Below are 24833 nucleotides of genomic sequence, written 5' to 3'. Positions count from 1 at the left end.
TAAGCAGTGGATGAAAGATAGACTCGCAGAGCCTAAACCACATCCTTTTAATAAACTGGAACCAGACAGAGGGACAGGAGACAAATGTCCTGATTGAGGTGAAAAACTACCTTAGGCCAGGCAGTCAAGGGCCTTAACACCATTTTGTCCCTATTCAGAACCAGAAAGGGTTCTTTGCTGGATAAGGCCACTAGTATACCTCACAGAGGGGATGGCTACAAGGAACCCCACCTTGTGGGTGAAAGTAGAGAGGAATGTTTCTGGTGAAGCCTGAAAAGAAAATAAGATTCTGATCACATGAAGTCACAGGGGAACAGACAGATGAAGCCACATGGGAGACCCCTTTTCAAAGGTCTTAATCAGAGAGTGAAAGGTCAACGGCATCTCAAACAGAAATGGTAGAAACCTGACCGTTTATAGTGCTGAGAGTCAGACGCTGGTCCACACCCAGCTGCAGGAAGGAGAGAATTCATCCCATAGAGAAACTCTTAGGGTTGTAGCTCCGAGACTCACACCTGTTTCCACGTCTGATGACAGACTTTGCAAGAAGTAGATTTTCTAGCTCTTATTTTTGTAAATTCTTTATTTAAAGACAGGAAGGCCACATCACAAGTTACACAGACCTGCTTCCCACATAGGTACAAACATGTAAATAAATTAGAAATCTGTAAATCATCATTAACAATGTGTGTCACTTCACCATAAATATGATAACCAGGTGTAGTCTTTATACTTGTGCAGTGAGCCAACTCGTACACTTTTTGTTTTATTAAAGAAAGTGTCCCAGGGGGGTGGGTTAGTAAGGAAGAGCCTGCAAAGCAGACGAGAAACAAGTTTGAGGGAGGAAAGGCATCGATCAGGGTGTACTGATCCCGCAAAGCCACCTGAGCATCCACTGCTTCAGATTGAGGATCCATGTACCTGAACCGGGAGGAGGGTACTATAATACATATGTTGTGTGGTGCCTGAAATAGTTTAGGTATTGGAACCAGAGATTTCAGACTATAAATGCTCTTTATGCACTCTCCCTTTCTTTGGAACGCAAAATTGGTATCCTTGGTATTATGAATGACACCCATATTCCAGAATCGTATTCACACTCCACTTACTAGACTACTCTTTGTGGCTCGTGAATGTATAGCACAAAGGTGGATGTCACACATTCCACCCTTGTTTACCCAATGGCGATATACAGTTAATTCTCTTTCAGAAAGGGAGAAACTTACATATCAACATAGAGGATACCTGGACAATTTTTTTAAGATCTGGGAGCGATGGCTAGACTCCCCCACATTGTAATATGCTGTATCCTGAACTGATGTTTTTTTATTGCTGTGGTGTATAGCTATCCCATACCTTTTTTCTGTTATGTTTTTCCTGCCATTGTGAAGGGGTCCTGTATATGTATAGCTTCTGTGTATTATTTGCCTTTCTTACATGTTATTCGCTCATGAACTTCCATCCTGCCTGCGGATATCTCTTGTGATGTTGTCAGGGTGCGAGATTATCTTTTTAAGTGGGAGAACTTGCACAATTGGTGGCTGACTAAATACTTTTTTGCCCCACTGTATGTCTAACAGGCCTGTGCAAGCAGGTGGATTTTTTTTTCTGTCTATCTATCTCTTTAAGATTGTTGATTAGTTTGCCATAGTTAGTAATTAAAAAAAGCTTTGTAGAACTGAAAAGTGGTGTTTCTTTTCAAATAAAAAATATTTGATTGAAAAAAGAAACCTCAGAACTGATGGTAAAATGTGAGTAGGAACATTAAGGAACACAAAGCATATTCTGCTACGATGGGGTCATATAGTTGACATCAGGAGGAACTGGCAAACATAGAAGGTGTTGGCCAGCCAGGTATAACCCCTCCCAGTCCTAGCATTTCTCACTTTTGTAGAAAGTCAGTATTTAGGAGAGGATCACAGAAAAGGTGGGCCTGTGTCCCTTAATGAACTCTAAGAAATGGATATTACAGTAAGTACAAAAACGTAACAGGCCCACAACAGAGAAAAAAAAACAAAAAAACTAAGGGCAGCTTGTAACTCAAAGAGCTGCCTGGAGGTCTTTACGTCTGTTGCTGGCATCAGATAAGAACGTATAAACAGAGGACCAGGTGGCAGCCTTGAAAAACCTGGGAAATAGTTGCCTGATTCCTAAAAGTCCAAGTGGCACTCACTGTCATAATAGAGTGCGCTTTCACAGGTATAGGTGGAACGCTTGAATAACAAGCTGTCTGGGCCACTGAGGTATGGTGGAACGAAAAGCTGCCTCTCCTTTACAGGGACCATTAGGAGTGATAGAAATAGAGGCCATATTTCTAATGGAAGCAGTGGCCAAGAGGAATGATCAATTAACTACATCCAGGCAGTGAAGAGAAATGTCCTTCTAATGTACTGGAGCTGAACAGAAAGATGTCCTGGTTGAGGCGAAAGACAAACTAGCTTAGGAAGAAATTAGGCTCTAGGCTAGAGGTATTTGGAATGGGAAGAATGGGAGGCTAGAGGTATTTGGAATAAGACTCCAAGGGCTTAGATTCAAACCTTTAAATATAAACTCAGGGTCAAATGCTGAAAGTGAAAGTTTAATTCCTAGCACCAAGCAAAGCAAGTCTTCCATTTTTGATGGTAGACCTTATAGCAGGTAGATTCCCTGGCTTTTAAATGTGTGGGAAAATACTGAGTCAGAGAAACTTCTGTCTGTCAAAACCTGGGCTTCAACAGACATGCCATTAAAGCCAGTGAAGCAGGATGGTAGACTGTACCCTGAGACAGGAGATCCGGTTGATCTGGAAGAGCCCACAGGGTGTTCGCCAGAAGCTTGATCAGGTCAGATTAACACATCCGCAGAGTAAACGTGGAAGACGTTTCAGAGGAAAAAAAAGGCAGAGATCAGGCTATACTAATCCCATGGAGCCACCACCGCTTCCACCAGGGGATCTCTGCAGCTGGAGACAAATATTTATAGTTTGTTGGTGAATCTGGATGATGACTAATCGTGAGATAGCAGACACCAGGTCAGAGACAATAGGCATGCTGGTAGTGGGAGGGGAATCCTAGGTTGGCTTACAGGTTTTTTTTTTTTTTTTTGACAGTGTTATATATTTATGTAGGCAGCAGTATAACCTGAAGTTTAAACTTCCAGTGTCTCTCAATGGACACATAGCATTTATTTTAAATTAAATGGCCATTTAAAACCATTTAATTGGCAAATAAGTGTGGTGCTGATAACAAGAAATGAAAATATACTTCTTAAGTCTATAGATATGCTTCTTCTCACCAGTCTTCTGCTTTGCTGAGTTCTGTTCATCATAATGTGACTAAAACTTAGGTGGCACAACAAATGTGTGGAAGGCAACCTCCGCTGTATACTAAGATTTGTAAGGAAAGGTAAACAAAACATGTCCCTTCTACTTCGTATTTTTTTTGGGGGGGGGGGAAAACGGGACTCTGAATTCCCATGTATGCTCAACGACACATTATCAAGTCAATGAACCAAGCTAATTGCAACAAGTTTTGCACAACCTGCAGTAAATGGAACCCAGTGCTACACATATAAAACAGTCCCAGTGTGCATCCACATATTCATCAAGCTGCAATAGCAGCCATTGACACCTTTAAACTGAAAAGAACAAATTCTTCTAGATAAAAAAAGGAAGACAACTTAAGAAGGGTTGCTTCCCTTCACGAAATGCATTGAACCTTTTTTGCTAGTGATGTAGTAATGACCAAATATAATCTAAAATACATATGACTAGAAAGCAACAACGGTTATTATATATACTATGTTAAAATAATCCAGGAAGTTAGCAGCTTCCAAAAAAAAGGCTGCTTTGTATTAAGGTTGGGATTGACTGACCCTTGTTTAACAAAGCATTTTTGCTACCGATTAACATTAGTTGTAATAAAACATGATCATTTGCTGTGTCAGGTGTGAGCCTAATGCAGACAAAATCTTGGAAGTTAGGCCTTTTTCAGACATTGTAGAACACGTACGTTCTGGAAACAAGATATAAATAAAAGGTACAATACCGTAAAGTAAAAAAACCAAAAAAAAGTATAAGACATTAAAATTAAATTAGGTTTACAAGTGTAAAAGATAATGTCATTCTTTTTCCTTTGCCAACATTTAAACAAAGTATAAATTTTTCTATTTTGCATGAACTACTTCCTTGATAGGTTTTACTGCCCTCAGTGCATACTGACGTCTATAGTTTAAGAGATACAGCCACCATAATGACTCATCATGTATTCTTGCTTTGCTCACTTTTATCCAAGTGCATATCTGATGTGGTTTTAGACAGCCCAGTCTGTAACTTCTGCTGCCTGGGAGCATCATGACAATCAGCCTGTCTTTCTAAGCTGGCAGCTGAACTTTCTTTTACCCAGGGAATAGGAGAATATTTTCCACTTTCTGTTGGATGTAAGGGATAAAAAGCCTGACATTCCCAGAGCCCTTCTTGTTCGTCACTTTCAGATGTCTGAACAGCTATTTGTGGAACTAAGCGGTGCTGCTGCTCCAGAACTGGGGTTGTTGATATACTTGCAGGTCTTGCTTGAACCCAAGAAGTTTGGTGCGGCAACCGTTCCCATAGCACCAAATTGCCCCCTGATTTTTCCCCTTCAGAGACAGCATCACCATCCCCTGAATCTTGTTCATCAAAACTAACTTCTTGCACAGCTTCCTGTTTTTTAAAGGAGTCTCTTCTTTCTGAGAGGTTAAGCCTCCTCATTACTACTACATCTTGATCCCGCTCATGTTTTTCTATCCCCCAGTCTTTACAATGATTTCCTGCATCTGTCACACTTTCCGATATCTCAAGGGACTCCCCACACTGATGGCTGTCTGAAGGTGTTGTTTTGCGTCCACTAGCAAAGTGGGCAGCCATCTTCTCCACAGATTGTACTCTTTTTAATAATGGTGAACGTGGAGGCTCTGTTGTCCGACCCCTTGCTCCTTGACGAACTACTGTTGGGGGTGACAAAGTTGATCCCTGGAAAACATTATGGCTGCTTCTTGAATGCCCAGAAATTAATGGAGGGGATGAATGTTGAGGGGAAGATGGTGCTTGAGAAGCTGAAGATGGAGTGCATGCCAGCGGAGATGGTGGAATGCTGCTTGTAGATTTCCTACGTCCCACCTTGTAACGTTGTCCACTTAGCTTGGGTGCTAAACACTGGAGCGAACTGGGTCTGATGTGTCCAGCAGGAGAACTGGGTGTACTAGAGCATGGAGATGTGCTTTGAGGTGACACTGCATCTGAAAGACATACATGTTAGTCCAGTAATATTCTAGGCTACTTAAAAATATTTTCTTGCAAAAAAATCTGCATTTTTGACTTGCCTGTAAAACATTTTTTTTGGCATACAGTACACATGCTTAATCATAGATGACTGAGTTATATGGAGCTACCTTCAGGTGACTGAATACTGGCAAACAGAGCTGTAATGTCCCCCATATAATCCCTGCCACACCCGGTAATATCTGTAAACCTGTAAAAAGACCAGGTGGAGTCCATTAAATGTGTAAAACAGATGTCTGATGCTGAAAGACCCAAGAGGCACCCACAGTTCTGGTGGAGTCTGCCCTAAAGGGAAAGGGTAGAACCCTATCTGCTAGAAAACAGAGTTGAACAATGACTTGTCTACTTTACCTGGCAATGGTGGAATGAGCAGCATTCTGCAAGCACTTTGCAAGAGCAGCCAGGAAGGACAAAGGCATTTTGATTGCCTAAAGGAAGAAGCAGCCAAGAGGTAAACTCATACAGAAGGAAGAGTGGAGAAAAACCTTCCTGGGGATGTTCTGGAGCAGGGCACTGTCCTTGTTATGGTGAAAAGAGGAGAACACCCTAGGCAGAAAGGAGGCCCTAAGCTGCATGACCACCTTATCTTTGTGTAACACTAGGTAGGATTCCTTAAATGATAAGGCTGTCAGTTCCAATAAACACCTAGCAGAGGAAACAACATTGTGTACAAGATCAGTCAAAGGAATATTCCTGATATGCTTGAAGGAAGGCCCTTGGAGGGCTGAAAGAACCAGATTGGTATCACATGGTGTCAGTGGAGAGCATCTGAGGGAGCTATATTAGCAACCCCTTGCACAAAACCCTTCACCAAGGAGTGAGAGGCTGGCAGTCACTGAAAGATGATAGCCAAAGCAAAGATCTGTCCCTGGAAGGTGCTCGGGTCAAGTACTGATCCGGAACTAGAATACATCCTACACAGTATTGTCTCAGATGGAACTACCTCCATTTACACTAAGCAAAGTAAGTCTTCCAGATGCAATAGTAAACCTTGCAAGAAATTGACTTTCTAGAATGGAAGCGCATAGGAATAACCAAACCGCACAAACCCCTGTCCCTCAGGACCTGGGCTTCAAAAGCCAAACAGTTAAAAGTCAGTGACTGAGAAGCAGGGTAGAGTACTGGTCCTTGAGACAGAAGATCTGGGTGGTCTGGAAGTGGCCAAAGAGATTCCAACAGGAGTCTAGTATGCCCGAGTATGACACTGGTTCTAGGTCAAGCCCATGCCTCGAATCTGTGGAAAAAATGCATAGAATAGGAAATAGGGATCGCACAGAATCACCAAAGCATTCACCACAAAGGACCTGGAGACAAAACGGTTTAGTTTGTTGTTAAATCTAGATGGCAGGACAATCATGTCCAGAGTTTCCACAGATAACCTGAAACGCCTCAGGGTGCAGGGACCACTTTATAAAGTCAAGACTATGTCAGCTAGGAAGTGCATCTGACAGTTTTCCACACCAGGGATGTATATGGCAGTTAGGAGAGCAAATGTAGCCTCCTCCTGTGAGGAATCCTTAGACTTTCCCTCTTCTTCTTCCTTCCCCTCCTCCTCTGGTAAAAAAGCTTTAGCTGTGATGTCAGAAACTGACTTACGAGAAATAGAAGGGTGCCTTCCCTGGCTCCACTTTTCCCTCTGGGCGGCGATCCTTCCCATAAATTATGCCATGGAAACACAAAATTCCTCCCTGCTGAAGGAATGAGAGGCACCCGAGGGAACAGAGCAAGTATCTGAGAAGGAAAGGGTCCCAGGCAGGGGGCAGCTACCCATGCTAAGAAAGGATCCCTAGGGGGTCATCTGGAAAGTCGCTCCTGACCCACTGGCAGAAAATGTGCTGGATAGCCCATTTGCCTCATGCCCCCTTATGTGTTCTGCCATAGCAGTAGGGAACCCATGGGTACTCACAAGCTGCTGTGGTAAAGGGCATTAACTGCCATATGGTAGTACAACAAAGGGCTGTTGGTGACCAAACCAGTCTTAGCCTTGCCTGTGCTGCTATTTTATGCAGGGAGTGGGAGAGCTGAGAATACAACTGATCTGTCCCCTTAGATGCAACCAAGTCCAACATGGCGCTGGAGCCGGTCCTTAGCTTGAGGGATGTAGGTACTTACAGGAGAGGCTGCCTGACAAGCTCCTGAGCGAAAAAGAGCACAGCAGCCCACATAGCCGTGATACATTTGAAATGGTGTAGCCATCTTCCACGGCTGTGGCACCTAAGGAGTGAGCTGCACCTATTTAGCTTTCACTAAGGAAACAAATGTCAAACTAGCTTGCTGCCATGCTCCTCACTAAGCCCTCTAGGGTAATGCAGTAGAGGCACAGGGGGCACCCAGATTACATTAACAAGTCATACTCTGACTTATCCACCCACAAGAAAATCAATGGCTGCAGCCCTACTTTGCAAGGGAATACCCCAAAGGGGGTCTTCAGGAATCGTGTCACCCTGATGTAGATAGCCACTGCCCTGGACCTGTATAGCACCCTGTGACTAACTCCCATGTTGCACCACATGCTAAGGGGAGTGCCCAATGCAGGATCCAGTGCTGGAAGCAACGTTACAAGTCAGCCCCGTGTCTTCTTTCTGGCAGAGTCCAGGTACAGTCCCTGAGGATCAATGCTGACGGGCACAAATTTTGAAGCTGTACACCTAGACAGTAACTTGAGGGAAGAATCCACGTGGAAAAAAAAACACCTAGTTAATAGTGTGAATTCTTCTTACAGCAGAGAGGAGACATCCATCACCTAAGGACACTAGCAAAAAAAAAACCTGGGGATTGCTGGAAGTGGGAGGGGTTAGATAGGGTCCTTACAGCTCTGTTTGTCAGTGTTCAATCAACTGAAGTTACCTGCATATAACAGGTACTGTCCCCATTGATATCATCTTTGAATAAGCCTGTGTCTTGTACTGTATGATCAAGAAAGATATTCTGTAATAATTATCAAAACAACAGAACATTGACAGTTGTTATACTGGTCAAATTGGTTAAACATAGTGACAACAGGTTAGTAAATGTATTGGATCCTTCACAGTAAAGAACTGGTTCAGGGGTGAGGAAATGTAAAAAAAAAACGATTTGTCCAAGGGCTAAAGCGGGGGCTGAATCTACTTGTCCTCCATGACAATCTACTTGTCCCAATACAAAAAAATAGTTTTAATAAAAACTAGGGATGCACCAATACCGGTTTTTATACCGGAGTACGAGTACCGATATTTTGCTTTTGGTACTGGGCGATACGAATACCGATACCGGTGCTTCCGCTGGCATGGAGCCAGCTTCCTGGGTAATCAGGAAGCCGGGCAGCGGGTAATTACATGCCACCCGGCTTCCTGATTGCCAGGGATGCCATGTTGTTTGGCCTGCTTGATTGTGATTGGCTGGGAAACCGGCTTCCCAGCCAATCAGCATCAAGCCAGCTTCCCGGCCAATCAGGAATTTTCTCTGACCGTAAGTTCCAGTATAGGGGGAAGATACCGCAGCATTTGGGCAAGTACTCGCCCGAATACTCGGTATCGATGCATTCCTAATTAAAACATATTTGTCTGTGCTAAATAGCGCTTCTCACTAGTCAGCGCGGTCAACAGATGTTCTGTGCAGTTCCTGACAGCTAAGCCAAGTGGCACTGTGATTACAGCGCTCCGGCCTCAGTGATCACATAGAGCAGACGAAGAACGGACGTTCTTCGTCTGCTCTACACTTTCTATGGCTGAGTCGTTGTGCCGTGGTCCCTGGTCCCCCAGAAGAGGGGGTGCGGGCGGACAAGATCGCCGCTCCTCGATTGATACAAGTGATCTGGTCAGATCACATGCATAAAAATGAGCGGCAGCTAAACGTACAAAAAACTACTCGCCCATCAGGCAATAGGAATTCCACACCCCTGTGGCTGAACCATCTCTCGCTGCCATGACTTCAACTGAGCACATTCTGTAACTATTGTTACAATCACATTATTGAAGGAGTTTTGTGCAACTGCTTTAGCTCAATATTCTTAGCTTTTTCCGGCACAAACAAATGTTTTTACTTGTTGGCATAAGATCTCAGCCTGACTCTTTCACTCTATAACTTAAAAATGGATTGCAAGCTAAAACTTTTTTTATTTGGATAGAGTGAGGAAGCATTTGAGCCGGTGAGGTTTATTTACTAAAGGCAATTAGACTGTTCACTTAGCAAAGTGAATTTTCACATTGTGAGGGAATTTTTCCCCTGGATTAGTGAATGAGGAAAAGCTCTGCTGACTTCCATCATCCAATCAAGTGCAAACAAAGATTGTATTCTCCTTGCAAGTTATTGGGTATTCATTGCAAGGTGTGCATGTTTTCCTTTAGTAAATCAACCCGTCTGTGGCTCAAATGTACCAATCTACCATTCCTTAGGGCAGGAAATAAGGGAAACGTGTAGCAAATGCCAGAGAACTACTGACATCTATAGACACTTATTTCATGCTTACTAAACCCCTGCTTTATCTGACATTTTTCAGACTAGAGTTCACGTGCCACTATGCACTCACCCTTACTTGTATGCTTGGGAGCAGATTTAGAAATGTTGCTTCATTTGTTTTCAAAATTGGATTTATACAACAGATCTTTACGTACACTAACCTTGGCCTTCCAATATGTTAAAGGAGAACTATGGGGTTAAGGCTTTTCCACATAGTTCTCCTTAGGGTAACGGGAGGACACAAACTAGCGTCCTCCCGTCACCCTAGGCTCAGCTGCTCGCGGTATACTGAGATGCCGCAGCTGAAGCGGATCCCGACAATTGTGCCGGGATCCGCCCAGCTGCGTGACTGACAGCTGGCTCTCCCTATCTAGAGGCAGAGCCAGCTGTACCCGCCCCCCTCCAGTCAGCGCTGGCGGATCGGAGCGGGGAATCCAGCCCCTCCCCTGTCCCCACGCCGGTATGTGTTCGCTCACCTCCCGATCTACTGAGCCGACCTGTGACAGTCTCATTGTCTTAGGTCGGCTAGAACTATGAGGTGAGTGAAAAGCACTCACCTCATAGTTCTCCTTTTAAAAAAAATATTTTGGTAGCCTCTCCTCAAAATCCTCCTTCTTAACTCTTTCACTACTTCTACAAAATCACCTATGAGGGTACAGTTCCTGTGAGCCTGCAGATACTGTCCTGATTCACACACCGGCAGATGCAAATCTTGCATACAATCTAGTGTAATCTAATGGTTGTGTGACAGCCTAAGTGGTTTCTTCACGCCCACTAAGATTCCCCAAGCTATCCTTTCAACTAAAACCTTGGCGTACCCAATTCTTCCACTGCCCACACACACCCACATTAGACACACAGATCCCTGCCTGGGAACAAGTTAATGTTCCTTTTCCCCTTGAAAAAGAAAGGCAAAGGTCCACTGCTGTCCCTTGTGCCTGCATCATTAAACATACGTGTTATGTGTCAAAAGGTATTTCAAGGACAAATTGATTATGCATACATTTCTCCTTAGGTCTAGTACTAAAGATTTGGTGAACAGATGGTGTGGGATGAAGGAGTATAACACCTCAATATCCAGTATCACAAGTAATGTGCCAGGAGGGCCTTTTATTATGTCAAAATATGGCCAGTGTCCCTAACATGGGCAGCACAGTGGCTTAGTAGTTAGCACTTCCACCCTGCAGCATTGGGGGTTTGAATCACGGTGAGGACACTATCTACATTTTCTCCTTGCTCTTTGTGGGTTTCCTCTGGGCACTCTGGTTTCTTCCCACACGTAAAAGACATGCTGGAAGGTTAAACTGCTCCGGTCTAAATTGGCCCTGTATGCGTGTGTAATAGGGACATTAGATTGTAAGCTCCTTGAGGGTAGGGACTGATGTGAATGTGCAGTATGTAAAGCAGTGTGTAAATTGTTGGTGCTATATAAATACCTGAAATAAATAAATACATAAATAACCTGTGACAGTAAGGCTCCCACAAACGGTTGCCAACTTCTATCAATATATTCACTCATTTTCTTGGTCACAGACCCCCTACAAGAAATTGGCCCAATTTGTGCTCCATTGGGAGAGCATAAAAGACCGGAGTGGTGAGACATTGCATCTTTAAAAACTCTGCAGCTTTAAAAGCTGTTTTCTTGTCAATCACACCTTCCTTAAAAGCCCTCTGATACTCCCCCATACCAATCTCTGGTGTCTTGGTGGACCATTTCTTGTTCCTAAGGATTTTATTTTTAATATTTTCAAGTAAATTTGTCTATTTATAACCACAATGTTACGCCCCATATCGGAGAGGCGTTTTTTCATTAAATTCTAACTCTTCTAAAGCACCACATTCCACCATTGTCAGATTATCATGATCCACTTTGAGGAGCCAAGGCATACGTACCCTTAAAGTATTCATAAGGAGCACTGTATACTATATTTGTTCAGGTGTGGTTATAATATACACGATAATACACAGTTCTTAGTAATTTCTTGTTTACTTGAACTAGAGGATACTGATTACTGGTCCATAGTAGTCAATGAAACAGGTACTGTAGTCTAAGTATCTATTTAATAATAGAACACTATGGACCAGTAATCAATGGCTATGGACATTAAAACATTTACATATTCTTTACAAGTAGTAAGTGAGGTTTAAAATAAACCTTCTTTAACCCTTTCGCTGCCACCGACGTAAGGCATACGACGGAACAAAAGTGTTCCCGGCTGGCCAGCTCAGTATGCCTTACGTCGGTGGCATTTACAGTTCTGCTATAAGCTCATGGTCGATTTAGCGACCATAAGCTTATAGCAGAACTGTTCAGCAGACTGTCCCCTTCAAAATAATAGCTGTCATCAGCCGCTAATGACCGATATTACCGAAAATACCGGGGCCCCCCCCTGCATCTGGAGTCTCTCATCCCTCCCTGGAGCCACTCCAGGGAGGGATGAGAGACTCCATGGATCCCCGCTGCTGTCCCCCGCTTGTAGGGTCTGTGGCAGCGGGGATCCGTAAAAAAATCACCGGCGGGAGGGGCGGGGGAGCAAGCGCCGCAATTCAGGATGGCAGAGCGGCATAGTGATCGGAGCCGCTGTTATCCTGTCAGTTTTTGGCTGACAGCGGCTCTGTAGCATGGCCGAGCGGGGGATCGTTAAATATCATATTTAACGATCCCTCTGTTTACAGCAAACACCGGAGTGATCGTCTGATCACTCCGGTGTTTGTAAATAACTGGGGACACATAGTACATAGTACTATGTGTCCCCAGTTATGAATGAACAGTTCATTCAACAACAACAACAACTTTAACAACAACTTTACCAATATTAACGGCTATAGAGGACAACAACTAACAGCAATACTTTATACAGAAATGCAGATTAATTCCATCAGTTATAGAGGACTACAAACATGTCACATAACACACAGAACATAAGGTGATGTTTTCATCTATGTGCCTATCTGACTGTCCTCCCAGTGGGAACCCCATGCAGCAGGGAGAGACGGCAGGCTCTGTATTCAGGTGGCTGCTCGCTGGGTCTTCCCGGCCCCAGTGCTGCCCCATAGTGTGCCTGAGGCTGCTCTGCAGTACAACTATGTACTTTTGCCTCCTGGCTCCTTCCCACCCCTCTCCAGACTCCTTCCTCACAGCCTGGCGGACGGCGACCAGCGCCCCCACCTTCTCTTCCCCTATTCTTCCACTGGTCTTGGGCCTGACTCGCCCTCACTTTATTTCCACTTACCAAATGCAAGCAGGTGAGTGGAAATTTTGAGCCCTAGCCTAACCTTTTTCGGCCATAGTTCTCTCCAGGGGCACAGGAGGACATATACTAATGTCTTCCAGAGACTCAAAACTCAGTATATAGGGGACCATTGCCGCTATAAGCTGAGAGTGCAGAGTTGCGCCGCAGCTGAGACAGATCCCGACAACAGTGTCGAGATCCACCCCGCTGGCTGATTGACAGCAGGCTCTGCCTCTTTAGAGCAGTGCCCGCCCCCTCCCCCGTCCACTACTACAGTCAGCGCTGGAGAAACATAGAGGGGAATGCCTGCGAGGAGCGGTGACTGACAGTCACCAGTTTCTGCAGGGAGAGGATCGGGAAGTCAGTGATCAGCGGTACGAGTTCGCTGACTTCCCGATCAATAGAGCCGACCTGTGACAGCTACAGTGTCACAGGTTGGCTTGCATTATGAGGGCGGGTGTTTTTCACTCACCCCATAATTCTCCTTTATTTTAAGATAAAGACATATTATATATCACAAAAGGTATATCTCTGTGTATTACATGTTCAAACCTTAATACCATAAGTAATAACAGGTTAAAAGATGTTTACTCCAGGAGTATAAAATGAGATTGGAAATTCTAGAGAAATTCTTAAATGACTAACTAAACCCACTAGATTTTAGTCGACTATATCTACTGTAGATTTAGTCGACTAAAATCTTATGATATTTGGTCGGCTAAAACTAGACTAAAACAATTCAGATGACTAAAATATGACTAAAACCTAATGGTCCTGGCCACAAACACTGCTATTTTCTGGTTGAGACTGGAAGCTAGAAGATCCACATCCGGCATGCCCTCCTGGATGCTACTGGTGAAAGACGAAGGGACCAATCTCTCTGATCTGGACTTCGATAGATAATCTGCCTGCCAGTTTTATACCCTGGGAATTTGAAGGGCAGATAGAGCAAAAACGTGCCTTTCCACCCAACACAGGATCTGGGTTACTTCTAGGACTTCCAGCTCTTTGTGCTATCTCTGATGAGACAGCTGCCGTGGCATTGTTTCATTGTACCTGAACTGTGCAACCCTTTAGAAGGTCTGCCCATTGTAGGAGGGACAGCCGAATGGGACAGAGCTCCCGAATATTGATGGAGAGGATGGATTCCTCCTTGCTCCACAGTTCCTGCAGTCAACAGGCCAGGCGCTCTCCCCTCCAATCAGCCAAACTAGCATTGGGCATGATGATCTGAAAGTGCAGAGCCAGGATGGACTTCCCACACAATAACACTGGGGAATGAAGCCACCAGGACCCGAAATGATTTGGTCAGATGGAACTGGCAGAACATCCTGTCCAAAGATCCCGGAATTTTGGCTGAGTTCCAGAACTAGCATGGAGCAGGGGATGGAAGCTGTCTGGCAAGTGCAGAAGAGATGCACATGAGATTGAAGCTTCACCAGAGGACAAATACCCAAGTACTCCAGTCAGGGCCGGCCTTAGGCCTTTAGGCGCCCTGTGCGAGAAAGCTTTACAGCGCCCCTCAGTGACCACACCCCTCAGTGGCCACACCCTCAGTAACCACACCCATTTATTACCCATATTTTTGGTAAAATATAAAAAGCGCGGTCACGTCGGGTAAATAGACACCAAACATGTCATGCTTTAAAATTGCGCTTCCTGCGCCCCCCCCCCCTTGTTGCCATGGCGCCCTGTGCGGCCGCACTGCTCGCACACCCCTAAGGCCGGCCCTGACTCCAGTCAAAAAGACAGCACCAGCATTGACTTCTTGAGATTCTAAATCTACCAAATTCTTCCAGAGTCTGATTAGTGATCAACAGATTGAATGCCCGATCTAATTTGGAGTCAGCAAGGAGGAGCTAACTGTCCATGTACCCTTATGATTGATACATTCCATAGTCTCAACAAGGCCAATACCTGTGCTACGATCTTAGTAAAACACAGGAGTAGCTGACGCCAGCCCTAAAGGGAGAGCCAATAACATAGTGAAAGTACCCCACTGCAAATATAGTATTGGTGCTTGCGAAAAATGAGGGCATGAAGGTGTCTCCTGTCAATTGAAGCCAGGAAATCCCCCATATTGCAAGAGAGGCTAAGACTGACTACATCTACTCCATCTGAAATTTGAGCACAACGGCTAATTGGATGATTCTTCTCTTACATTGGGACTGCACAACAGATTGTAATAAAAACATCCTGATTTTTTTGGACAAGGACATTGGGACTATCATCCCCTGTGCGAGCAGCCCCTAGACTGCAGAATGCAGGTCCACTAGTCATTGAGGGGAGAACTGCAGATTAACAGTGAAGACACACTCAACGGCGAGACTGGAATTTCATTTTGTAGCCAGACGAAATCACATCTTTGACCGAGTTGTCCGTGATTAGGGCCAACCAACGGCCTTCAAATGATAGATTTCATCCCCCTACCTTGGGATTTCCCTGTGGGGGCAAACCTTCATGCAAAGGAGGGCAGGTTTAGACTGCCAGGGAGTCCTGGTGCCTTGGACAGCAAAGGGCTTTGTGGATTTGCCTTTGTCCAAAGTGCCTTGGCTGCGAAAAATACACTGGAGGACCGAAAAGGAAAGTCCAGATTTCCACAAGTCTCCTTAGCTTTTACACCTGCGAAAGGAAGGTACTCTTACCTCTGGTAAGGTTCTCTATAATCTGATCCAGCGAAGTACCGAACAAACAATTGTCAACAAAGAGGATCACAATCAAGGCCTTCTTTGGTAGTCTGATCTGCTTACCAGCACTTGTGCCATAAAAGGTGCTTTAGGACAACCGCCAAGACAGACAATATAACAAACATATCTGAGACCCTGAACCAGTTGGTCTGCCATCTCAAAATATGCTGGAAAAACCTGCTTCGAAGCCAGGCCTTGATGTAAAAGTTTAGTCAATTCAGTAAGGCTTTGGGTAACCAAAGCCGAAACCAGCACCGGTCTGATCAGGGCTCCAGTGATGGTGTAGAGAGCATACAACACTCTCTGCCTTCCCTTACGATTGATCCCTGAAGGAAGCGCGATTCGTCAGCTGGAATTATTGTGGCTATATTAAGGCTAAAAATTATTGGAGAGTATACTACCCAAAGAGTTCTCATTCAATTTATGAATGAGAACCTCCTCCAAAAGTGATGGCAAATGGCAAAATGCCTAGGCAAGGTAAATGATAGAGCCAGGCAGGACCAATCTTTGCAAATAAATCCATGAAAGACGGAATCGTAAAGAAAGACCTTAGAGGACCATTTCCGCTGGTGTGTGCCAAACGAAACAGAGGAGTCTTTGGAAGAGGAAGGGGTTTCTTTAATCTTTAGACCTTCTCTCACTGCTCCTTGGTATCTAAAATGACAGGTTCAAAATCTGCTGCCACAGGATTTACAGGGTCATTGGCTGGGGGAGGTTCCTCTTTAGAAATTTCAGAAGAGAATGGAGAAGGAGGGAGACATTTCTTAGAGAATTTCTATGATAAAGCTCTCTCAACACATGAGGGATTGCCATTCATTGCAGACTGGGAAGGATAATCCCCATTCAGTGCAAAATGAGTTAATAGGGAGGGAGCACCAAACTGTCCACAGCTTACATGGGACAGAAAAGAGGCACAGTCCCCCTGGCCTTCCGTGTGTCAACCATATGCCCTGTGCACCACAACGCCTGAGCAAGGTCACAAACAGATAGAGTTTGCCTGCTAGCAGGGAACATTTACCCCGCCCAGGACATACATCCACCTGCTCTGTCCCAGGAAAAAAACATGTGCAACATGGGAAAATGCAGAGTTGCTGACTGAAGGGGAGGCTGGGTCATGCTTTGAACACCAAAGGACTACCACCACCTGCTTCTAGGCGGCTGCAAGGCGGGAAATTCAATTCTAAAGGGCAGGTGTCCAAAACAAACATGGTGGCCGCAGCTACTGCCACACTCTGTACTTCTCTGCAACTGTTACTGTGAGTGGAGTCAGAGAAAACTGTACTCACTGACACCTAGGGAGAAGGCACAGAGGACAAATCCAGCAGGACTAGATTTCTACCTAAGGGAAAGTACAACCATTACTACTGGAGAGTCCCAGGCCAGTGCATGCTAAGATTTGCAGTCCCACCATTTTAATGAAGCCAATCTCTATGCTGTAGTTCTATAACATCCATGTCATCTACAGATGGAGATCTGGACAGGGATGAGGGACACCCCCAGAGGAAAAGCAGGTCACCTTTGACCAGAGTCAGAGCACTGCTGGCCAAGATGTGGCACAGTGACAGATCAGTTCCAGACCTATCTGTCATATGCGCCACAAGGAGAGAAAACTTACCTTTGCGGGCCACCCTGTAGGACGTGTGTATCTGGCCTGTCACCCAGCCAGCAAATTCATTATAGAAGGAAAAAAATATATTAAAAGGAACATAAAATAAACCTAAGAGACTAGAAAAAAATCTAGGTCCTAACTCCTAAGCACTAGGTAAAAACTGGGCTGCATGTTTTAGATGGGGGGGCCGGGCCACCCCTGGGTTGTTCCTTTTCGTTTGTGCCTAGAGTCCTACTCGTACAGATGGCAATATACCCTATCAGTCAAACTCTAAAATAGCCAGGTGTGTTCTTCAATGAACAGAAGATAAAAATAAATTTAATGATGCATTCCCAAGTACAGAGGTGCATCAATATATGTCTTTTTATATCTGCCTGGAGTTCAGCTTTAATTTGATGTTATATACTACCTAAACTAACAAATACAATGAATGCCCTTTAATGTAAAAAAAATAAAAACATAAGTAGAGAAAATTGGAAAAGGAGGTGAAGGTAGAGTGAAGTATTTTTCACAGCACTCATATCAGATTATATTTTATTATAAATATAACAAATTGAGTCAAACAAAAAACACATTTTGAAACATTTCTAGCCCAATATTTTTTGGGGTTATTGACACTTACCAACAGGCATTTCAGGAGCTGGGCTACGACTTGGGGTTGTAGGCCCTGGGGACAAGCTGTGGGTGGGGGAGGCTGGGAGGCTCTCACTGGAAGACAAGGACTGATGGAAGCCTGAGGAAAAACTCTTGCTTGTTTGTAATGCTGCTGTTTGCTTAGAAAGCTTCTTGAAAAGTGAGGACTTCCTACAGTAAGAGAAAATATTGTATTCAGTAATAATTATGTCTCTCAATAAGTAGACAGCATAAATCCATGTAAAACCATATCAAGTTAATTTACTTAATTAAAATTAAGCAATACAAAAAGTAGTAAGTAGCGATACAAACAAAAAGTAGTTTGTTAAGCCCGGGTGTTGCTGAAGTTGTATTTGTAAGAAAGGAGGATGCTGTTGGTGCATATAAATAGTACAAGAACAGATACTTAGATGACTCTACAGGCTACTTCTAAACTTTCTGATGATGCTACGTCGAAACGCGTAGAAGAATGGACAAAGTACAGAATTATGGATGAATTTTTGATAAATATGATTTATGTAATTGCTTATAGTTATTGCTATAAGGCAATTGATGTTAAGATTATGCATTATTGATATTATGTTTATTACATATCTGTACGGGTTCCAAGGAGGTGCTAAGCCGTCTACATCTATCATTGTTTTGATTTTAAGATGAATGTGACATGTTGTCCTTTATATGTATGTTGATCATGTATTAATCTTATTAAAAAGAAGTTTGACTATATAGATGACCAATGTGATAATATGTTTAGGTATATCCCTTTGCATTTTATAGCAGTCACCTTAAAAGCCCCACTTATTTTTAGTTGATATGGTTTAACAAACAAAAAATAGTCTAAAGCCAAACGTAGACCTCCAATAGTAAGTGAACAAGCTATGACCACCAAATAATTTTGACAAATAAATGTCCAATTGTGCAATCCTATTCAATAAAGTACAATGGATGGGTTGTTCATAACATATTATGAACAACCCTAGTGCTGGCCTTAACCCAAGGGATATAATAATAAGCAGCCTTAATAAAAAAATATTTCCAAAAATCTACAGAGCTACATTCTTTGCTATTGCCTTCCATTAAGGCATCCACAAGGCGTAAATACCGATATGCACCTCTTAAAAATATAATTAACAAAGATGGCTTTACCAGATTTCTTTTTATACAAAACAAGTCTATATATAATTTTTTATTGGAAACAGTTACTCAGTTAAGACCATTACTTGGTCTACAGCTATGGTAAGTTTTGACCCTTTTAGAGAACATCCTAACCTACACAGAGCAAAACATCTTAGGATTGGTTAAGAAAGACTTTTATTATAAGATACTTTCTTCAGGTCAAACCTTAAACACATAAAAAATATTTTCTTTAAATTCATCCTTTGACAGAGATCTTTATATTCAGGGACCTGATATCAACCTTTTATATCCACTTATTGCAACCTGATCTGATCTGTGATCAGGGAGGCAGGAAGCACTGTGCTCTTAGCGCTTCCTGCTCATACTGGTCACAAGCCCGGCTGAAATGCAGGCGATCCAACACAATGCTGTGCTCGATCACCTGTGTTGGAGGGCAGGGGAAACATCTGGAGTCTAATTGAACCCAGATGTCTTCATAAAGAGAACCTGTCACCTCCAAATGCTATTACATAGGGGCTTGTTAGTCCCTATGTGATAGCAATAAAGTACCTTTTTTTTTTTTAAAGTGAGAAAAAAAGTAAAAAATAATGAATAAAAAAATGAACACCTTCACGTAGGGCATGCACGTGTACGGAAACAAAGATTGCCCCATACGTTGGGTATCTCTGCGAGCGTCGGTGTGAGAGCAGTAGTTCTAGTTCCATAATTCACTTTAAACTGATGAGCAGTAAGACTTTTAAAGCATCCTACCATCATTTTTCGCCATTGCATTGGCGCACGCAAATGTAAGACTTGACATGTTTCATGTATTTTATCCTAAAAATACACATTTGATACAAATTTGCTTTCAGAAAAAGATGCTTTCAGAAAATATGTAATTGTTTGGGGATATTTAGCCGTTTTCTAGTCAAAAATGTTGATTTTATCGTGTGTGCAAAAAGTAAGAGATTGCTCTGGACAGCAAGTGGTTAAACACAGCAAAGCCACTCTGCTTTTATATGAAAAAAGTTGTATACATCAATAACATTTTTCAGCAAGGCTCATCTTTTTTTCCATAAACTATCCCTGTATGGGATTCAAGCACCTCTGGGACAGACTGGAGGCCAGATAGTGTACCGGATAGCTCCCCGATTTAATCAGCCGATTTGGATAGTTACGTTTGTCTTCATATTATAAAGGACTTAAGTGAGTGCAACTCTTATTACATCTTCACTAATAGAAAAAAGAATGACAGATCAAACTGATGTGACCCACATTTTGTCATCAGATAACCAACAATGTTTTACAGTAAGTCATGTTCCTTGTTCTTCATCCCCGATTTCCTAGGATGTCCAGCCTAAGCTTACCTGTCTTGAGTATCTCTTTTCCTGTTCTTCTTGGTTCTTCTTGCCATGCGACCTTTGCAGCTATTTTTTCTGGCAGGTCCAATCTTTATGGAAGTATTTTCTAGCGGGGTTGTCCTGAGAGACACTTTGTTGCCACTCTGTTAGTTAAAAACAAAGTTTTCATTACTTGGAATCAGTGACAAAGCTGGCATAAAGGGAAACTAACATGCTTTTGACTCCATTGTAGTAGATTTTAAATCTGTTCATATGTATTCAATTTGTTTCCTAAATAAACATTTAATACATGACAAAGGGTTTCCAAAGTGCTTGTGGTTATCTAAAGCCATGGTTCTCAACTGGTGGGTCGTGAGATGGGGTGGGCTGGAGGTATGGCCACGAGGGAGCTCCATCCATACGTGCATTGCTTACAGCTCCCTCGCGGACAGGAGTGACATCACATTCTGGCTTCCAGCACCTCTACAGGGAGTGCAAGGGAGCTTTACAAGCAATGAACGTATAGAATGAGCTCCGTCACACCACAGCAGCCCACACTGAACCCCTAAAAATCTTTTGAGAGTGTCTATGTGTGTGTGAGAATGTCTGCGTGTATGAGATTGTGTCTGTCTGTCAGTGTTTTAATCGAAAAATACCACGCAATCAAACCTACTGTTTGAAGTGTCGGAGGTGCGTTGCAGTTCATTTGAATGGCACCCCAAATACACCTCCCGCCCACAGTTTGATCGCTTGCAGCGGAACACGCAGTACTGCAATGTTGTGCGTTCCAGTGCAGTGTGACTTGGGTCGCGACTTAATGACCGAGGACAAATGTGGGTCCTGAGGTTATACAGGTTGAGAACCACCAATCTAAAGCACAGCTTAGTAGTTTGCTTTCCAGCTGGTTTTGTTTGACTAAAACCTTGGACTAAACCCTCTGATAAGGGATATGTAATTGTTAATTGTAGTTTATAAATTGAGCCTACAGAGCTCTGTAAATTCTTTTGGACACTATAGGTGGTGCTACTGTCTACAAAATAAAGCTGAACTCCAGCCTTACCTTCAGTCTTAGACAGTTGCAGAGGCTCCTCTTCTGTACAGAAAATGCTTACTCTGATTTCACTGCACATTGTGAACTTCTCACAGTGTGCTAACAGGACTTTCCTTGCACCGCCCCTTTCATTCGCTGGATTTTAGTTATTTCAATGACAGAGATTTAGCATTAAATGTGGGAGTTATCTAGGTTGATCTGCATGCAAATAGACAGGGCTTGAAAAATCCACTCGTCCGCTCATCTGTGACGAGAGGACGGTGAAGCCCAACGAGCAGCTTCCCGTCCGGCCGTTGTAATTACACGGCCGGCGGGGGCTTTACATTCAAGCGATCGGGCGTCTCTAGAGGCGCTTGATCGCTTGTATTAGCAGCTGTCACTGACGTTGCCGGTCCCGAGATCCGCTGTGCCCGATGCGGCCGGGACCGGCACGGCTCTGTGACAGGAGATCAAAGGGGGGTCAGTATACGAACTCCCTTTGATCTCCTCTCAGTCCCCGAATGCAGGAAGTGATGTATATTACATCCCCTCCTGCATTCAGTGTCACTCTCCAGCTACAGAAGCTGATGAAGCAGATCTCTGCTTCATCAGCTTCTCTGGGGGTCCCCAGGTGACATTAGGGGTCTTCGAGACCCCTGATGTCTCCATAAAGAGGACCTGTCATGTAAATTGGCTATCACATGGGGGCTTCTTAGCCAGCCATGTAATGGCAATGAAGTTGTGTGTAAAAAAAAAAAAAAGGAAATACAAAAATTAAAGAATAAAAAAAAAAAAAAGGTAATACAAAAATTAAAGAATAAAAAAAAAATAAAGAAGCATCAAAAAAGGTTTAAGTCCCCGCCCCCACATACACACACGGATATGCGTCGGGTGCGCCTACGTGCGAAAACGACGATTGCGCCTATTGTGCCGCACATGTTACATATCGCCGCAAACGTCGGAGTGAGAGCAATAATTTTAGAGCCATTAATCACTGATAACACTAAACTGATGAGCAGTAAAAGCTTTTTAATCGTCCCCTATGGAAGTTTTTTGCGATTTTGCGGGCGCATGCAATTTAAGGCTTGACGTGTTCGGTGTCTATTTGCCCGGCGTGACCCCGACTTTTATGTTTTACTAAAAATATGGGTAATAATAAATGTTTTATAACAATGGAGGGAAACTTTTTTTGTTAACTTTTATGGTACTTTTTTCATTATATAGTACAAAAAATAAGCCCCCCCAGTGGTGATTATATATCTCCAAAAGAGAGCTATATCTGTCCCCCAAATTTTTTTTACATAAATTGCAAGGCTATAATCCGGTCATGCTGACTGGAGACATTTTTGACTGACTGGTGAGACACCATCACATTTTTCAAGCCCTGCAAATAGAGTTTGCTATGATCGTCCACTCCTCCAATCTAACCTGCCAATTAAGGCATTTTGATATTTGCATAACTCCTCCAAAGAGTCAGCCCACTGGATGTAAATATAAGCACACACAAATATGACAAAAGGTATACCTTTAACAGCAATTCTACAACATCCATATGTACAAGGCCAAGAACAGACTCCCCATTCACATGGGTTATCAGATCCCCAGCTCTTAACCCTGCTTCATGAGCTGGACTTCCATCTTCTACATTCTGGAAGAATAAAATTAAGGCATTATAAGTTGCTCAAATTATGTAGTTCTCAAATTCACCAGAAACATTACTCACCCAAACCATGTGGTGCACAGTATATACATCACTTTCTCCCATGTAAACACGAATTGCACGCAAAGTGAAACCATACTTCTTTCCAGAGCTGTGTATAATTATTGGGGGGCGAAGGCTTCCTATTGCCACAGCAGAGTATCGATTTGGGGAAGAATCTCTGGAAGAAGGATTAGATGAGACGGAGTGTGGAGAAATAGGGCTTGTGAGAGTTCCACTGCTAAAATCATCTGTGGGAAAGAATACATAATCCATGTGAATGTCTCCCTGCCAGAGATAATGTAAACAATTGTGACAGTGACTGGTGTCTATAATTACTGTTGTTTATCTATCTTAGATGTCAAGCACAGATGATCAGCAAACATTTTCTATCAGTGTTGCTGCAATGTACTGCTTAACATATTTTTAATGCAAAAATTTTATTTTAGGGCTCTACTGAACACAAATAGAAAAAAACATTGAATTTATTCAGTTAAGCTTTGAAAATGAAAGAGAAAAGCTGATTGGTTGCCATGGTCAACTGCTCCAGATTCTGTCTGCTCTAATTTTTATAAATTCCCCTCAGTATATTTTCCTACATTTTTATCATCTTTCGTCAGGGTTGGGGGGTACTTTTGCCATAAAATGTAATTTATTCACAGTAGAGCATATTTACTTTGCAAAGTGAAATTTTTACTTTGCGCAGACAATTTTCACTTAGTTTAGTAAATTATGTGAAACTGTGGTGACTTCAATCATGTGCAAGCAAACATCTTGTTTTTGTTTAAATGTTCCTAGCATATGAATAGTAAATAAACCCTATTGCTAATCTAACTGGGTTTTCTACTGGTCTATGTGTTGTACCTGGATGTTATGAGATACTATTTTTAGAGGTGCACCGAAATGAAAATTTTAAAATCGAAACAAAACCGAAATAAAAAAAAAAATATGTCGGGCTGAAACCAAAAAATGTTTTTCTACCTTTTTTACATATTTAAAAATATTTTATTTGTATTCCTTTTTTTATAAACTTTTACATTTTTTTTACATTTTATTTTTTACTTTACTTTTAGATGCTTCGGGGAAATATTAGGGGTCTAAACAGGCCTTTTAAATCTCTTTTTCTGTATCCCCTGTTATCAATGAACAGGAATCCTCTATACTAAGTGTTCCTGTTCATTTATAACATGAGAACATGTTTATGTATGTTTACTATAACCACAATCATGAATGAACAGGAGGTGATGATGTAGATCACTTGCCATTCATTCATAATTGAGGATATAGTAAACCATGTCCTCAATTATTTACAAACACTCAGGCCCCGTTCACGCTGAGCGATTTATCGCGCGGTAATTCCCGCGATATCGCGGCTATTTACCGCGCGATATCGCTCTCCAATGCTTGGCAATGGGGCAAAGGGTCCTGCTGTCGCGGGTCGTGCGTTGCTACAGCAGGACCCTTTTTGGAGCGGATTTTGCCGCGATTCTAACTTGCTCAATGCAAGCATTTGCGCGATATCACGCGACAAATCGCGCAAAATAGAAATTGCGCGACAAACGCGTGATTTGCGAATCGCGCCGTGTGAATGGGGCTTCAGTGATCACTGAGTGTTTGTACCTCGCACTGCTTCCTGACACGCTGTCACAGGAGGCTGAGCGAGCGGTGCAGGGAGGAGAGCTCGATCTGACAGCTGACTCCTCCCCCACAACGCCTCCTGCGACAGCGCTGGCTGTCTTCGCACCCCCACACG

At 43.1% G+C, this 24833-nt stretch overlaps 1 protein-coding gene across 1 annotated transcript in view; it reads right to left on the bottom strand.

Moving 5' to 3' along the window:
* Positions 1-4169: 4169 nt before the first annotated feature.
* Positions 4170-24833, bottom strand: part of MAST3 (microtubule associated serine/threonine kinase 3) — a 114788-nt gene continuing 94124 nt past the window's right edge. The window contains exons 23-27 of the mRNA XM_018558944.1: positions 23105-23331; positions 22907-23029; positions 20379-20515; positions 17885-18066; positions 4170-5253 (exon numbers count right to left, since the gene is read on the bottom strand). Coding sequence (XP_018414446.1) covers positions 4238-5253; positions 17885-18066; positions 20379-20515; positions 22907-23029; positions 23105-23331 — 1685 coding nt within the window. The 3' untranslated portion in view covers positions 4170-4237. The remainder of the gene's footprint in view (positions 5254-17884; positions 18067-20378; positions 20516-22906; positions 23030-23104; positions 23332-24833) is intronic.

Source organism: Nanorana parkeri, unplaced genomic scaffold (assembly GCF_000935625.1).
Source record: "Nanorana parkeri isolate BGI_ZX_2015 unplaced genomic scaffold, ASM93562v1 scaffold369, whole genome shotgun sequence".
Taxonomy (NCBI): domain Eukaryota; kingdom Metazoa; phylum Chordata; class Amphibia; order Anura; family Dicroglossidae; genus Nanorana; species Nanorana parkeri.
The sequence above is the reverse complement of the archived record's forward strand: the minus strand, read 5'-3'. Positions and strand labels throughout refer to the sequence as shown.